Raw genomic sequence first — 18,462 nt, 5'->3', positions numbered from 1 at the left:
GGTTTTACTGTCTTCATTCTATGAGGATGATGCAATGGAAGCCCAAAGACCTTAAAGAGTTTTCCAACCCAGATGGAAAATTTGAGGGAAACATAAATGATGTCCTAGACATGTATTAGCATTGCTCAAAATCAGAACCAATAAAATGTTTTTTGTATACATGCCATATGCCAGCCGCTGTGCTTAGAAGCTTTGACATAGATAATCTCACTTCAGTTTCACAAGTACTGACAGCGTACAGAGAAGAAAACCAAGGCTTGGGTTATATGGCTTTTCCAATGATGTATAGCTGTAGAATCAAGACTTCAATCCAGAACTCTCTTCAACATCAGTGTTCCTTCCAAATCCTACAGCTACCTGTCAAACCTAAAATGTGTCTATGCTTTGGCTCACAACTTGTTTTGTATCAGTTTGTTAGGTTTTAGTGAGACAGGATTTACTTGGTGATATTATATCAGTGTATGCAATAATGAGCCATACTAGGGCATGGCTTTTCTGTTCATGTTCATTTTATTAAAGACCTACTATGTGTCAGGCATTATAGAAATAAAAAACATCTGGGGATAAGAAATGATGATGATGGTATAGTTGCCTTCAAGTTGATTCTGACTTATAACAACCCCATATGTGTCAGTGTAGAATTGTGCTCCATAAGGTTTTCAATGACTGAATTTTTCAGAAGTAGAATGCTGAACCATTCTTCCAAGATGCCTCTGGGTAGACTTGAAGAACCGACCTTTTGATTTGCAGTTGAGTGTGTTTGCATTTTCACCACACAGAGACTTCAATGATGATACAAGAGTAGAAGTAGCAGCTTACCATGTACCTGGTAAACCCAGTCTAGCTCATTTAATCTGAATAATTCTGAGATGGGTATTATTATTGTCCCATTTTATAGATGAGGAGCGTGAAGCATGGAGATATTAGGTAACTTGCCCCAGTTCATACATCTGGTACGTCTTGAACCCTAGCTTCCAGTATTTCCATGACTTCCCTATCACCAATGCAGTATCTTCTTTCCTCCTTTCAGGTCCTTGACAACTTGGACAGCCATCTGAAGAAGTCTGAATACTTCCGCTTTCTCTGGTTTCCACACAGTGAGAACGTCAGTGTTATCTACCAGGACCATACCAACAAGGTAGCTTCAGGTGTTACTCCTGCCTGACACAGTGCCCAACCCCTTCCCATGGGGAGCAGACTATCTAGAGAAGAGCCCTAAGAGAACAAATGACAACCAGTGACAAATATATGCCTTCCCCCTCAGCATGTTGACACACCCATTCCCAGGAGATCATCAGATCCCAGAATGTGCAACACTTATTATCCTGATGACAAATCATATGTGAGAACAAAAGCAATGGTGCCCATCACTGAGCATAAAGAAAGAAGAAGAAGAAGAAGAAGAAGAAAGGAGGGTGAAAGGAAGAAGGAAGCTGGATCATGTGAGGGGTCATTGTGCCAGCAAGTTGGGGTGCTCAAGAGACAGCCTAGATGATGGAGAAGTGAGCAGAGAAAATAGGATACATTAGACTATTAGAAAGTGGGACTAGACCTCAGAAGTCTTCTAAAATAACCCACCTTTCCTCCAACAACCCCTATCTTGAAGGTGAAGAAATAGTTTTGTCTCCTCCCCATGTTCTTAGAAAATATACTGCTTCCAGAAGAAAAAAAAGCCATAACTTAGGACAAACTTTGATGGGGTAGAGTAAAGCAAAGACCTTGAAACCCTATGTTTTAGGGGCTCATCCAAGTTACAGAAAGGTGGGCTCTGGAAACCAAGATCTTTGGCTTCTGAGCTCTGAAGGGCAGAGACAGATGAATGATTCTTGTGTGTGTTGGGGTGGGAGAGGTTGTCTCATGAAAACGAACTAAATAGCATGAAATAAAAGGGGTGAGGTGTGGGAATTGGCTTTGCCACTGTGAAGTGGGGCTTTCATTTGACTTGGCCCCAAACCCATCTCATAGACAACTACTCCTGAGACCTATTTCCCTCTATGGGGACACTGTGATGACACTCAGAACACTCAGAAGATGGCTCTATCTGCACCTGAATTAACCACAAATTCTGTTTCTCAGCCCCCGTCTTCCTCAGCCAGTTGGTTTTGGGACTATGTCATTGGATTCTACTTACTGGAGTTCCTGCTGTGGATCAGGTAGGAATGCAATAGGACCCTTTTCTGACATCTGCAACATGCTATTGAGAATGTAGTTCATCAGAAGAATAACATCCCTGCCTTTATATGTGCAAATTGGGTCTGTCCCCTATGTTTAGACTAGTGGTTTTCAACTTTGCCGATATATTAAAATAACCTGGGGAATTTTTTTAAAAAAATCAATGCCCAGGTCCCACTCTGGCCCACAGTTGATTCAAATATGAGTCCAAACTTGAGAACCACTGGTCAAGAATATTTTCACAATGCTCTGCTTTCCACCTCCTTCCTGGCTTCATCTCTGTGCTCATGCTCAGGTTCCATTTCTGCCGCTGGACATGTAACTGTCTACGGTTAAGGTTTTGTGCGGCTTTGAGTGGTGACTTTCTATTCAGCCAAGATAGGGAATGGCATCTTATAAAATGATATAATATTCCATGTATACAAATTATTATAGGCAACAGATATTTAAATTATATTCATAATTTACCTTCAACTTGAGAAATGAAGCAACACTAGTACAATTGGAGCTCCCTTTTTGTAATTATTGAGGTCACAGCTCCTCTTGCCTATCCAGAGGTAACTACTGCCCTGAAATTTATGCTTATGATTCTTTTGCTTTGCTCTCAGCTATGTAAGTGGGATTTATCTATAATGATGCGTATTGCTCTGATGATTCACTTTCGTTCTATGTATTCAGAGGGCTTCATAAAGCTCATGGGAAAACTCCATTATCTTTTAATTCGACTTTTCCGTGAACTTTCTGAAGTCCCCATGTATTTATCCATGTTCTTGTTGATAGACATTTGGGCTAGTCCTAAGATTTTTTTCCTCCATGACAAATATTGTTTTGAGCATTCTGAAACATTTTACTGATGCATTTTTTAAAAACTGTTTATTGTGAATTGAGTGAAGGCTAACAGCCAAGGTCATCAGCTTTACAGTCAACAAATTATACTTTTTATTTAATCTCAGTGATCATAATCTCCTCCATGCAACAACAGTTATCCGTTATCCTGCTTCCTCCCTGTGGCTTCCCTTTTACATCTTTTATTTCACAAATAAGCAAAGCAAAACTATTTGATGTATACATAAAATATATATATATATACACATTGAAACGCCCATAGGCACACTTTCTCAGTAGATGGGCCTAGAGCCCACAGCTGCTCTGTCTCTCCATGCCATCGTCTATGTAACCATCTCTGCTGTTGCAGCTTTTCTAGGTAGATCCTCACACTCTATTCATGCTTTTCCTTCTTGATGGTCCAGGGATCATCTGCTCCTGAAAGGAAAGATTCACTACTCCCTGCTTTTAGTGACACATCTTCTACGAGTACAGTTATGACAATCATCACAATTAATCGTGCTAACAATTACTTACAATTAAATCATAAAATTCTGTCAGCATCATCCCTTTCCCCTTTCACCAGATTCATCTGGAGAAGAGGAAAACTATTCAGTGGGGACTTTACCTTACCTCCCTCATTCTGAAACTAAGTACACTCATGAAAGCTTGCAAAGCTAGCCACTTTGTGTCTTTATAGTCTCCCATTTTTGATAGTCAATGTCTAGATTGCCTGTCCTTATTAAACCAGTGCACTGAGGAAATAAGCTTGATCTTTGATATGAAGAATCCTTCCATTTCAGTTGAAATTGTGAGCAACTGCATCCATAAGGAAAGGCCCAGCTCATCAAATTGTAGCAATTTATACCTGCTCACAGTATCAAGTATCTTTATCTTCATCTAGTCAAGCTATGGTCAGTTAGCCATACTGATGCATTTTTTTATCTGATGAGTAGAATTTCTGTGTCAGTGTGAGCATACACAGCTTTATTGGTTAATTCTAAACTGTTTTCCAAATTGGTTATATTAAGTTAATTCCCCCAAAATTGTAAGATTCTTTGTGCACCAAGACAACAAGGTTGATCAAAATTGAAATCGTCAGGCTTTTGAATTTTGGTCTGATGGGTCTTAAATGATATATCATTGTGGTTTTTCATTCTCATTTTCCTGATTACTAATAATGTTGTCCGTTTATGTTTATTCAGGTTTCCTCTTCTGTGAAGTGTCTCTTTGCCCTTTTTTTCTATTAGATTCTTTTTTTTTACTTTGTAAGGTTTCATTTATATATATTGTGAGCACTTTTCCCTTGTTGATTACATGTGGTGCAAAGATCTTCTCCCAGTTTGTGTCTTATCTTTATTTCCTATTGTGTCTTAATGTGTTGTTGTTTGTCATTGACCCTTTGCTGGAACTTTATATTATATTATGTTCCTGCCTGATCCTCAACCCTCAGTTTCCCTGCTTTTCGGGATGTAGTTGTATCTTAAATAGAAGGCTGGTGAGAGGTGCTTGCTGAAGCGCTGGGAGCTACAGTGACAATCCTTGTGAATGATGAGAAATTTCACAATTTAAGATTATAACCACTTCATTCTCTCCTGTCCTTGGCATCCCAGAACCTTCCCCATGAGTACTGAAGTCCTGGCTTAACCCCACTCTGTCCTCTATCTTCCCAGAACTATTCCACAGTAATCTGTGTGGCTCTTTTCCATCAAAGTATTCCCAGAGTCCTAGTGTGGCACTGTGGGTTAAAGCGCTGAACTGCAAGGTTGTTTGAACCGCAAGGTCAGAGGTTCAAGCTTACCAGTCGCTCCTTGGAAACCCTATACAGGATCTCTATGGGTCAGAACCAACTCGACGGCACTTAACAATAACAATATACCCCAGTACCATTCAGCAGCACATCTATAAATGCAGGCTTAGGGTGGGTATGCAGTTGGATGTCAGCATGGAAGCTCTCAGTCTTTGTGAATGGACAAGGAGGTGCCATCTCATTGCATTTGCCTACTTGCATAACATGTGGGGACAGCTGGGAGGCAAAGAACAGATCATGCTGAGCTTATCAGCCAAGCTAAGGACAATGGGCAGTCACTAAAAGAGTTGTAAGGAGAGAGTACTTTTCAATGACTCCTCTGGTTGCTGTGTGGAAAATGGGTTGGCAGGGGCAGGAGTAGTTAGATGTGGGGGAAGCTGCTGCAATAATCCATATGAATGAAGACTTTAGCAAGGTGGTGTGAGTGGAGATGGAGAGAGGTGAATGGATGGATGAATTCGAGACATGCTTAGAAGTAGAAGTGTCCAGAGCTGAAAGCAAACGAAGAGCAGGTGTGCTCAGGCATAGAGGAGCTAGTTCTCAAAGCTTCTTAATTAGGATTTTCTTCAGATTGACTCGTGGTCAGAGTCACTTCCAAAGAGTGAGTAGCCCAGTGATGCCAGGACTGTAGGTTTATATTCCCAACAGCACATGACCGAAATGAGGCACAGTATAATTTTCATAAATATGTACTCCAAGGAGGGTCATGGTGATTTTATTCTGGATCTATTTTCCAATGGCAGGAGGGGAAAAACAGGTCTTTCTGTCTGAGATCTCATTTTGTCCCTTTCTGACATTCACATTGCATCTCCTCCAGGAGGTTTTCCCCAGGCCAGGAAAAGCTCCACAGTCTCCTGTGCAAACCAGGGGTGTCTCACATGACTATAGCATCTTGAGGGAGCTACCTGAGTCTGATCCATGCTACCTGTAAAGTATCTGACAGACGTGGGCACTTGGTTGATGAATAAGACATAAGTGGATTATTTTTTCATACAATAAATTTCATAAAATGCAGAGACTGAATCTCAGCATTTTACAGTAAGAAAGTACATTGATTATTAGCTTGAACTCAAGTTCAACTCCCTGGCTTCACATTTCTACTCCAAATAGCTGGACAGAGTGGAGCAAGCTATATAACCTCTCCATGCCCCATTTTCCTGACTTTTAGAATGGAACTAGTATTAGAATTGAACTCGAACAGTTTCAAAAATTGAATGAGATAATGTAAAGCTCTTTGTGTGATGCTTATCACAGAGAGAGTACAATAAATGTGGACTGTTACCCTCACTACAAACATTGCCTTTTACACCCCTACTCTCTTCTTTTCTTCCCCTGTCTCTGTCGTTTGTGCTTTTGATATAAGCTCTAAGAACTCATTGCCTAACCCAAGATCAGAAAAGTTTATACCTATGTTGTCTTCTAAGAGTTTAATAGTTTAGCTCTTACATTACTCTTCTTATTGTATATGGTATGAGGTGAGGGTCCAACTTCATTCTTTTACATGTGGACATTCAGTTGGCCCAACACATTTTTTTGAAAAGACTGTTCTTTTCACCATTGAATTGTCTTGTTATCCTCTTAAAGATTCAATTAAAAGAAGAAGAAGAAGAATCAATTTACCATAAAGATGATTTATTTCTAGTCTATTCCACTGATCAGCATGTATATCTTTATGTCAGTTCTATACTGTTTTTATTACTGTAGCATTGTAATCTGTTTCTGAAATCAGGACATTTGAGTCAATCCATCTGGTTCCAGAGCCAGAACTCTTAACCTCTTCTCTTCCTGCCCTGCTAAACATAGAACTAAATCAGAGTTTGTTGTGGAATTTCTGAGACCAAGCCTTGGCTCCTGCTGTTCCTTCTGTCTTTTCTTTCAGGAATCCTATGAGTAAACTCCCAGTCATCCCACTCGACTCAACTCACACCTTCTATCTATTCTCTGAGTTACTCAAGTCGCACAGATAATCTTTTTGTGTTCCTCACTTTTCATATTAACCACAAAGCCATTCATTGGACCAGAACTCTAGTATTTTTTTTTTCCCCCCTCTGGCTCCCATCCAGGTGAGACCAGGGAAATGGTCTTTGTCTTCATATTGCCAACACCAGTGCAAAGGGACTGTTAGGTGAAATGGAAGAATAAATGGGACAAATGTCCAAGGCCTATGGAAGAGGAGATAAGTACTTGATGGGGAAACTTTGAAGGAATTCAATCTAGGAGGAATTTCACTAGATAATTCAGAGTCAACTCAACAGAGCAAGTCTTACTTAGTTCTGGAGTTTTAAATAATTAGAGAAACATATGGGCAACCATTTCTTTGAGGTGTTATCCCAAGTGTATCACTCAGAATTTACTATAAAGCCAGGGTCTGACAAAGCAATTGAAGCTTCAGTCTGAAGTGGAAGCTGGCTGAATGCACAGATGTAGACTCCAGGCCCAGATAGAGACAGAAAGGTTGGTCCCAGCACTGCCCCAACTTGGGGACATCTACCTACAGGTCCAGTGTCTGATATTACTTAAAACAAAACAAAACAAAACAAAAAAACACAATGCCCCACTATTGTCAAGTTGATTTTGACTCATAGGTCCCCTACAGAACTAAGGAGAACTGATTTATAGTGTTTCTAAGGCTGTAAATCTTTACGGAAGCAGACTACCGCTTCTTTATCCTGCAGAACAACTGGTGGGTTCAAACCACCAACCTTTCTGTTATCAGCCCAATGCTTAACCCATTGTGCCACCAGAGCTCCTTTATACTACTTGTTGTTGTTGTGTGCCATGGAGTCAGTTCCAACCCATAGCGACCTGTACAGGGTTTCTGAGGCTGTATCTTTATAAGGGCAGAAAGCCTCATCTTTTTCCTATGGAACAGCTGGTAGTTTCGAACTGCTGACCATGAGATTAGCAGCCCGATTTGTAACCACTATGCTACCAGAGCTCCTTTTATACTACTTGGTCAGCATTTATTTAGCTCAAGGGTGAGGCTGTATATCTATGTGAATATACACTAAGGTACTTCAAAAAGTTCATGGAAAAATGGGATTAAAAGATAATGGAATGTTTTCACAGACTTTCTTTTTACCTTTTTTCCCCCTCTTTTTACTGTAAATTGAGTAGCAGTGTACAGAGAAAATCAGTATTCCATTCAATAGTTACACACATTTTGTTTCATCTCACTGATTGCAATCCCCACAATGAAACATCATTGACCTTACTTTCTCCCTGTGTTTCTATTTCCATTCCTCCTTCTTTTCTAACTCTTCTGAGCTTTGTTTTTGGGTAAAGGCTGCCTTTTTTTTATCTCAAATAGCTCATTATTCTAAGGTGTGCTTACTTCCTTAGTGTTATTGCTTGTAGATCTATCTATTGTTTAGTTGAAAATTGAACCTTAAGGGTGAGTTCATTTGCAGAGCTGAAGGGTGACAAGTGACCATAATCTCAGAGGCTCCACCAGTCTCTTCCTGACCAGTAAATCTGGCCTTTCTTTCTTTCTTTCTTTATGATTTTGAGTTTTGTTCCACATTTTTATCCCACTTTATCCAGGACGTTCTAATGTGATACCTTTCAGAGCAGTTGCCAGTGGTAACTGGGTACCACTGTTTTTCTGCTCCCATGGTTTCATGCACTGTTTAAAGCCCCCTTGTACATATCTATAAATATATATCTACACACATTTTTAAGGAGCTCTGGTAGCGTAGTGGTTATGAATTGGGCTGTGAACCGCAAGGTCAGCAGTTCGAAACTACCACCTGCTCTGTGGGAGAAAGATGAGGCTTTCTGCTCCCATAAAGATTTACAGCCTTGGAAACCCTGTTGGGTTGGAACCGACTCAACGGCATTTAACATAACAACAACATACACATTTTTATATATGTGTTTGTTTTTGTTTTTTTTACAAAAATGCAACTAATCCCGTAGGAGCTTCTATAGATGATCATTTGCTCACATTCCTCGTGATAAAATAGAGCAACCATGATCTCATCCAGGGCCTGATCCCTTACCTAACACACAGTTTTGGATTTCTTCATTGTTGCTGCAGCCTGAGTGTAAAGAAGATTCTTAGGCAACAGGTCAAAGGCCAGGCTTTGGACTCTGGTCCATTGGGATCTCTCCAACCAGACTAGAGGCCCTCCGCTCTCTGGCAGCCAGCATGCTGTCAGCCTGGGCCACAGCTAAGCCCTAAGGTTCTATGACTGTTGAGAAAGAATACATTCATTAATATTTTTTTATCTGATAACATCAACCCAGGCCATAAACATTAACTAATTTTTCCACTCCCTCACTGGGGGATTCACAGCTATTATTAGTAGATAAAAAGGGTTAACTTTGTTGACTGTATATTGTATTCCTGACCCTGCTCTGGGCACTTGATATGCACTATTTCCTTTAATTTTTGTAACATCCTCGGATATAGGATGCATCATCCTTATTTTGCAGGTGAGAAAACTGAGGCTTCTAGAGTGCCTCAGTTTTTTCAGTGCATACACAGTGAATGCATTAGTCAGGATCAGATCCCAAGCCTCTCTATCTCCAGCTGAACTGTGGGCTGCAGTGGGCCATTCCCTCTTCAATCAGACAGACTGGCAGTGACAACGGAACCCTGATGTTCCCAGACTGATGTTCATGTCAGTACTAAATGTGGCTAAGACACTTGGTCACTTTGTGTCTGGATCCAGGTACCAAAGGAAAAATCTGCTTCTTTCCTTCAGAGGACCAGTCCCACCCTAGAGTAGAGGAGCTACAAGTGATATCAGATGGGTCCCAAGATTAGAGACAGATCCCAAACTACAATTGCCCTGGAAGTATTAAAAAAGTGAAGCACAAGATGTGACTTAGGTGGATCTGAGCAAGAAAGGACAGAAGCAATCAGAGTGCTCCCCAGGCCACTCCTCTATCCAGATTATGGATTTTGAGAGAGAGTGGAAAATGCCCTGTCAGGTCTTCTCTCCTGGGCTCAGCTTCCATCACCAACAACTTGACAGTTTTATGTGCATGTATCTATCGACTCTGTACCCAGTGAACATCCAAATAAATTGGGCTCTAAATCACAGCTGCCACATCTCGGCCAGGGCTCTGGCACCCCACAACCGCTCCAAAACCTCTGAACTAACTCCACATGGCTCCCACTTAGTGGCTTCAAGTAACTGTATCTACCATGCACTGAGCTATGTGTTGGTTGATAAAAGAATGAAAATGTAAATCATAAATTGGGGAGTTGGTAGTTTAATTGTGCTTCCCGATAAGACTGACTATAGCCCTGTGAGGGCAGGGACTGTGTCTGTCTTGTTACCCAAGAGTATGTACTGAGGATGCTCACAGTTATCTGTGGAATAAACACTGAATGAAAGACTTGGTGCCACTAGTCAGTAGAGGGCACTGGGTAGTGGTGTTGATGGTGTTTTGATGGTAGTGATGGTGGTGTTGATGCTGGTGACGATGGTGGTGGTGGTGATAGTGGTGGTGGTGGCAGTGGTGGTGATAGGTGTATTGATGATGACAGCCATCTGAGAAGGACAGAGATGAAGCTTTCTTAGGCACAGGTCACTGAAGGTTGAGCCAGGCCAGAGCTGTTCTAATCATTGGCTCCTATAGTTAGATTAGCTTCATGCCCTGAGAACAATAGAAGCCTCACTATGGCCAGGGCTGGCCTCTCAGACACCAGAAAGTACTGTCTTGAGTGAGACAGAGAGCCCTCCCCGATCCTGCTTCAGCCCAGCAGCACACACGCATATCTCAGGCGGCTTGGTTCATGAAACTTGGCCTATGGGTTCATATGAACCTGGACTTTGACCCATCCCCCCTCATTTGCCTGCTGTGTGACTTTGGGTAATTCTTTTAGCTACTCTGAACTGTGGTATTGTTGTTATTGCTAAGTGCTGTCAAGTCAGTTCTGACCCATAATGACCCTGTTTCCAAGGAGTGGCTAGTGAGCTTGAACCACCAACCTTGCAGTTCAAACCGGCTTTGCTGTCCAGTGCATTAACACACACAACCAGGACTCCTATTACTCATATACAAAGTAGAGCTCTTAGCAAGGATCACGGGGTTGGCAGGGTTAAACGTAAAGTGAACACACTAGGTGTTCACTATGGGTTACGGCCTTCTCTTCCCAGAGCAGCTAATAGAGGCCATGATGCCATATGTCTGACTTCAGCAGCAGAACAAAAGATTCTGGATCTGCTGGTATTATCTGTAACTCCACAGAGCCTTAAGACTCTGCACAATTCTGGGAGTGCAGGGAGGATTGATAGCAGATGATGAGATAGCAATACATGTGGGAGACAGCAATAGTTGCTCCCCCTGGCCTGCTGAGCATCTGGACAGAGGTCCCTTCCAGGGAGGTGGAGGAAGAAGGACCTTGCCAACAAATGCAAAGTAAGAGCCTTGCTCAATGCAGGCTGCCAATGACCAGGCCCAGGATCACATACCTCTGGCTCATTCACATGGTAACCAGAACAACATAACAACAACAAAAATCCAAGCCAGTCAGAGCTTTATACAGATCTTTAGGGGCCCCAGATGAGGCATGAACTGCAACTGGAGTCTCAGTTCAACAAGGCCCTGTCTGGCCCCACCTCTCTCACCCCTGACTGTTCACTCTATCAGGGTCCAGAGTGAGCAGGGACTGAGCTCATGAACAGAAAGAATGACTGGACTGGCCTCCTCCTGGCCATCCCCACAAGGAACCTTTGGACCTTTGCTCTTTTTGACCCCTGCAGGACCCGCCCACCCCTACCCTTACAGAGAACTCCTGGCTGCGGATCTGAGATCGGCCTTCTCTGAAGCTGCCTTTGAACCACTCAGTTTACAGCCTTCAGATCAAGGTCCTCTGCCCTTTTCAGGCAGAAGAGGTTACACATTCAAAGATGTGCCTTGGAAACATCCATCTCTCTTCATCATGCCCCTATATGTTTCTGGCATCCCAGAGTCTTGAGTGCATGTGAGTCTTGAGTCTTGAGTGCATGAGTGTGAACTTCAGAATTTACTCAGAGTGACCTCAGATGCAGATATGAATGTTAAGCAGTGTATACCACCAAGCAGTGACGGGGCCTAATGAGACAAGTATCCAGCCCATAGTCAATAAACAAGCACTTTATTCTTTGCTCTCCCTTCATTTTGGGCAGATATCACTGGTCTTAGGTCTGACATTGCATCAGCATTAAGAATGTTAATTTTGCTTCCTTCGCATTCCAAAATATCTACAGTGAACATTGTTGTTGTTAAGTGCTGTGAAGTCGGTTCTGACTCATAGCAACCCTGTATTGGGTTTCCAAGGAGGGGCTGGAACCACTAGCCTTGAGGTTAGCCATTCAGTGCCTATCCTACAGCGTCACACAGAAAAAATTGAAAACAGCCCAAATAACCATTCGCAGGGAATGGTGAAATAAAATGTGTAGTATCCGCAGCCTGTACCACTGTTCAACTGTAAAAAGAATCATGTAGAGCGATATTCTCATTGGCTGGATAAACTATGTTGTTATTAAATGCCATTGAGTCAGTTTAGACTCATAGGGACCCTATACACAGTTTCCAAGGAGCGACTACTGAGTTTGAACCACTGACCTTGTGGTTCAAACCGACATGTTCAGGATAAGCTGTAAGTGACAAAAGCTACTTCAGTGGCGGAGTATTTACAGAATCAGGGCCTGGTTCGTAAAGTCCCTGGATGCTGCAAGCAGTTGTGTGCGCTGGACTGCAAAGTCAGTTTGAACTGCAAGGTCAGCAGTTCAAGCTCACCATCCACTCCTTGGAAACCCTATATAGGGTCACTATGGGTCAGAATCGACTCGATGGCACTTAACAACTGCATCAACAACTAGCCTAAAATTACGCGATTCCAACTCACCCAACAACTCCATGAAAGAAGGACCTGGTAATCTGTTTCCGTAAAGAGTGGTTGAGAAAATGATGGAGCAGTTCTTTATAACACTGGGTCTCCATGAGTCAGAACTGACTTCACTCCAGCCGGTTTGGTTGCTACTGTTGTTTTTAGTTTGTGTGTTTGTTTGTGAAGAACTCATCCCAGTGTCTGACCCATAGCTAATGTTTAATAAATGTTGATTCTATGGTTTTTTAGGAAGAAAGGCCTTCTAAAAATTCAGCCAGTGAAAACACTATGTTTTTGTTAAGTGTCTTCGTGTCAGTTCCAACTCATAGCGCCCATGTATAGGGTTAACCACCAACATTGTAGTTAGCAGTCCAGTGCTGATCCTACAGAGCTACCCCAGGACTCCTATGTTATTGTCGTTAAGTGCCTCAAGTCCTTTTCGACTCATAGTGATCTTATATAGGGTTTCCAAAGAGCAGTTTTGAAGAGCAAAGATGTCAGCTTGATGACTAAGGTGAGCCTGACCCAAGCCATAGTATTTTCAATAACCTCATATGCATGCAAAAGCTGAACAGTGAATAAGGAAAACTGTAGAAGAATTGATGGTTTTGAGTTATGGTGTTGGAGGAGAATATTGAAAGTGCCATGGGCTGCATAAAGAACCAACAGATCTGTGTTGGAAGAAATGCAGCCAGAGTGTTCCTTGGAGGCCAGATGGCCAAACTTCGTCTCTCGTACTTTGGACATATTGTCAGGAGGGACCAGTCACTGGAGAAGGATATCATGTTTGGTAAGGTGGAGGGTCAGAGAAAACGAGGAAGACCCCCAGGGAGATGGATTGGCAAAATGGCAACATCAATGGGCTCAAGTGTGGCAGCAATTGTGAGGATGATCCAGGACAAGGCAGTCTTTCATTCTGTTGTGCATAGGGTCACTATGAGTCATTACTGACTCGATGGTATCTAACAACAACAACAAGCAGCAGCTGGTGGGTTTGAACTGCTGACCTCATGATTAGCAGCCAAGTGTTGACTCTACAGCACCACACCAGGACTCCCTACAGTAAACCCTAAAGATTTTATTTCTTTTTATTTTATTTAAGGTTTTTATTGTGGATTGAGTGAAAGTTTACAGGGCAGATCATCAGTTTTACATTCAACAAATCATACACCTTGTTTCATTACAATGATTATAATCCCCTCCATGTAACATCAGTTAACATTATTTCTCTCTATTCACTTTAGCTCTTTTTTTTTATTTTTTTTTTAAATACCCAGGCCTATATAAATAATTTGCACCACCAAAGGGCACATTCTGTAAGTCTGCCTTCTGGCCACCATCTCTTAGTCCCTTTCTTCCCATGAATCTAGAGTCCTCAGCTGCTCCCTCTCTCCATGTCCCCATCTCTGCCTCCATCTTCTCTACTCTTCATCTGTCGCTACTTCTCTGGATAAGTTCTCACATTCCGCTTGTGCTCTTCTCCCTTGATGGTCCTAGGGTCCTTTGTTCCTGGACTGTAAGATTAACTACACCCCCGTTTTTGTTACAAAACTTCTATCTTTACAATTGTGACAGTCGCAATTAGTCATGATAACATTACTCACTATTGAATCATAAGAATCTTATCCCCATCTCTTAATCAGACCTATCTAGACAAGATAAAAACTATTAATTGAGACTCTTTTCCCCACACACACTATTAAACTAAACTCCCCCTCGATACCTTGTAAGCCAGTCACTTTGTGCCACTTTAAAAAAGAAAACCACAAAAAGCTATGGATCCCAACAGGTTCATCTTCAACCCATCATGGGAATGGTACAGGTACCAGGTTGTTCCGCTGTGCCTTAGGCCACCATGCTGACGTAGAAAGAGGGTGTGTGAGGCAACTCGATATTAGCTAATAATGATGACAGCAGCACTATGGTTGTTGTTGGGTTTGAACCCGACCTCATGATTAACAGCTCAGTGCCCCCAGCCCTCTCATGCAGCCTGCCCTGCTCTGTTTTCTGCAGCACCTTCTTGCCGTACCTTGTGGGCTGGATCAATCGCTTTTTCTTCTGGCTTCTGTTCAACGGGAAGAGGGAGAACTGCAACCTCAGCCACAAGATCTTCACCTATGAGTGCCGCTTCAAGCAGCATGTGCAGGACTGGGCCATCCCCAGGTAGGGGGCTCTGCCCTGGGGCCTGACTGCAGGTGGGCCGGGAGCTGTAGCATAGAGCAGCTGTCCTCAGCTTCCTTCCAATGGGAGAGCGCTTGACAGACAGAAAAACCTTTCTGGCCATTCGTGCATAGGATCCTCACTGCAGTCCTTCCTGGAAAATTGTCAGGTCCTGCTTTGCAAATGAGAAACTGAGGTTCCAAGAGACTAAAATCTTAGCCATTACTATAGGTGACAGAACCAGAGGCTGCTTGTACCCAATCATTCTCTCTCTGAGGCCAATCAGTCATGGAGTCCCCTCCATTCTTCCTTTTCTGTCCCCTCCAGTGGTTGGAGTGTGGAGTTTCCTGACCAAACCTCTTCTTCTTTAATTATTATAAAAATTAGATAACCCATTTGCCATTTCAACATCATTTCTTAAATTCAATGGCACCACATATATTAATCAGCATGATTGCCCACTGACACATTGCCATCACCATAAACAGAAGAAATTCACTGCTTCCTAAACAATGATTCCCTTTTTCTCCCACCCACCAGCCCCCGGTAACCACTATAAGCAATGGTCTCTGCAGTTGCCTATTGTAAACATTTCATTTAAGTGCTATCATAGAATACTTGTCCTTTTGTGATTGCTGTATTTTACACAGCGTTGACCAAGCTTCTTGCCTTTCTGAAAGACCATCCTCTGCTGTTTGTTGGTCCTAGGTGGGCAGAGACATCTGGCCATGCTGGGGGCAGAAGCCCTGCTTTGTGAGAGGACTTTCCAGCAAGGACCCCAGCTGTGGCTTTCTCTGTCAGTCTCCCCCTCAGTCTCTCTCTCCAGGAAAAGGAGGAGGGCTGGTGTTCAGTGCTTGGGGGTACCTCTGTTATTGTGTTCTAGAACTTGGGCCACCAGACTCTCCAGGCAGAAGTATCAAAATCAAAGTGCAGGCCTGGGCATGTGACTTTACTCTGTCTAGAGACGTGAGAGCCCAGGGATGTGGGACAACTGTGGCCAGTGTCTGAGGGGAAGCCTGATTCCGCGGGGCCCAGGGGGCTGAACCGAGATCACTAGGTAGACTTTCCAGGAGACACATGCTCAGGCTCCGTGCCCCATGAGGGGACCAGCCACAATGCATAGACCTCTCAAGATCATAGACGTCACTGGGGGGCGTGTGGGAGGCTGTGCAGAGGCCTGCATGAGGCCCCCTGAGTTTGCAGTTCTATTCTCTGGACTGAGTGCAGAGAGAAGACCAAGGAGGCCCTCTTGGAGCTGAAAGCCATGCTGGAGGCCAACCCCAAGGTGGTGGCCCACTACCCTGTGGAGGTACGCTTCACCAAGGGAGACGACATCCTGTTGAGCCCCTGCTTCCAGAGGGATAGTTGTTACATGAACATCATCATGTACCGGTGAGTGGTTCTGTTGCCCACTAGGGCAGTGGGGTAGGGTGGGAAGCTGGACCCTCCTTATAGTCCAAATCCTACCAATTTTTCTGTCAAGGTCAATTCCACCTTCTCCAGGAAGACTTCCCTGATTGAGTAAGAGACCCCTGAGTTAGTGGGTCACTGCATTCATGTCTTCCCTCCCTGTTAGATTGGGAACCACTGTGAACAGAGCCATGTCGGGACCTCCATGTCAGCAGGCCCAAGTGCTGCTGAATGTGGCAGAGAGAAGGTGCCAGGTCACTGTGGTGGGATGGCACAGGGCAGGGTAAGGACTTCACCTCCTTCTGCTCCTCTTAAGGCCCTACGGCAAGGACATGCCACGACTCGACTACTGGCTGGCCTATGAGACCATCATGAAGAAAGTTGGGGGGAGGCCCCACTGGGCCAAGGTAGGACATGCCCGTCAGAGCCTTACCCTGGGCCCATCCTTCCAAGACCCTTCTTGTGAGCCATTGGAGGCAAATCAATTTCTCTGTTCTTCTGGTTTCTCGGTGCTAGGATATCAGAAAACACTGGGTCTGAGCAAGTGCCAGAGGGAAGGGCTCACCCACCCTAACCCAGTCCCCGCTTCTATGTTCATGCCCAAGCCAGTGACTGCAGGTCCTCAGTGGCAATGGGTACTTCCAAATTCTCAGAGAAATGTCTCATCTTGAATGTATTGATTCTTATAGAAATCCTATGAGCAGGATAAGGCAGAGATCAGTAAGCTCATTTAACAGATAGGAAACCAAGGGCCTCTGAGAGGTGATGGTACCCACTCATTAGTTACAGAAGTGGAGCTAGAACCCTCTCCACAGTATCACACTGCCAGCTGGGAATAGGGGATGTAAGCCTATATTCTAACTCCTCACTCCCTTACTTTTCAAGAGCCTCCTCCTTCCTGCATGTGTCTGTATGCATTTGTGTGTTTGCATGTGTATGTCTGTATGTGTGTCTGTACTGAGGGTGTCCTGCATGCTGGCACAGAGACACATGGGTGCCTGGTGTGCATCCCTGCAGAAATGTCAGTTCTCGAGAGGAAGTCTGTACTGCCTTTGGTTGCTTCTACAGGCCCACAACTGCACCCGAAAAGACTTTGAGAAAATGTATCCTGCCTTTCCAAAATTCTGTGCCATCCGAGAAAAACTGGACCCCACCGGGATGTTCCTGAATGCATATCTGGAGAAAGTGTTCTACTGAAGCAGAAACAAAAAACAAGCCGCCCTATACCCCTTCCCCTTGCCCTACCTTGGATGTGCTTAAAGGCTCACTGGCCCAAAGGAGAACAGAATTTGAATTCTTGGCTCCTCTGCTACAGCACTCACAGTTAACTCCAATCTCACCAATGGTAATCATGGCTCTGGAAAGAGGTCTTTCCTCTCCTGTCATATTTATCCTCATGTAACCCAACAAAGAGGGATCTGAACAGAATTTACATGACATCAAGGTTCCCATTTGCATGGCATCCCTTTTCCCAATCCTACAATGATCCTATCTTCTTTTCCCAGGAGGAACAGATCTCATCAAATGTTATGTTTGTCTAGGTCAGTGATTATGTCATTCATAGAAGGCAACTTCTAGTTGGGTACACCCATTAAAATCCCTTGCCATCGAGTCAATTCTGACTCACAGTGATCCTCTAGGACAGAGTGGAACTACCCCATAAGATTTATGAGGCTGTAAACTGTTAATGAAACAGGCTGCCACATCTTCCTCCCCAGAAGCATCTGGTGGGTTTGAACCACCCACCTTTCAGTTAGCAACTAAACACTTAACCACTGTGCCACAAGGGCTCCTTTTCCTGGCTAGGTGTTGTTGTTGTTGTGAAGTGCTGTTGAGTCAGTTCCGACCCATAGTGACCCTGTATAGGGTTTCCAAAGAGCAGCTGGTGAGCTTGAGCTGCCGATCTTGCAGTTCAAAGGGCTTGGCAGTCTGGCGCATTAACCCTCAGTGCCACACCAGGACTCCTCACTGCTAGGCAGGGAAGTGAAATCCCCTAACTTTGCTGTAACGTCAAGGAACTTCTTACCAGACCTTGTAGACACACATCTGAGCACAGAAGTCCTATGTACTGTGCTCTGATTTCTTTCATCCTTGAGGGTCTTTCAAATACTTAGACAAGTACCCATATGCCCTGGGACTAACCTATTCCAAAGGGGTCCACCTGTCCACCTGACCTTCAGACTGAGATGTTTAGGAAGTAAAAATCTCCTTGATTTCTCTTTTTTTTTATTTTAAATTAGCTAAATAAAAAAATAAA

The 18,462-nt window shown here is 43.5% G+C and overlaps 1 protein-coding gene across 1 annotated transcript in view; it reads left to right on the top strand.

The window, feature by feature from the left end:
• The window catches only part of LOC102814595 (L-gulonolactone oxidase-like), a 50,298-nt gene extending 32,896 nt beyond the window's left edge, over nucleotides 1-17,402 (top strand). Inside the window, exons 10-15 of the mRNA XM_006864435.1 lie at nucleotides 1,031-1,138; nucleotides 2,077-2,153; nucleotides 14,649-14,798; nucleotides 16,023-16,187; nucleotides 16,522-16,612; nucleotides 17,274-17,402. Coding sequence (XP_006864497.1) covers nucleotides 1,031-1,138; nucleotides 2,077-2,153; nucleotides 14,649-14,798; nucleotides 16,023-16,187; nucleotides 16,522-16,612; nucleotides 17,274-17,402 — 720 coding nt within the window. The remainder of the gene's footprint in view (nucleotides 1-1,030; nucleotides 1,139-2,076; nucleotides 2,154-14,648; nucleotides 14,799-16,022; nucleotides 16,188-16,521; nucleotides 16,613-17,273) is intronic.
• Nucleotides 17,403-18,462: the final 1,060 nt, after the last annotated feature.

The sequence above is a fragment of the Chrysochloris asiatica genome, unplaced genomic scaffold (genome assembly GCF_000296735.1).
Source record: "Chrysochloris asiatica unplaced genomic scaffold, ChrAsi1.0 scaffold00064, whole genome shotgun sequence".
Lineage (NCBI taxonomy): Eukaryota > Metazoa > Chordata > Mammalia > Afrosoricida > Chrysochloridae > Chrysochloris > Chrysochloris asiatica.
The sequence above is the reverse complement of the archived record's forward strand: the minus strand, read 5'-3'. Positions and strand labels throughout refer to the sequence as shown.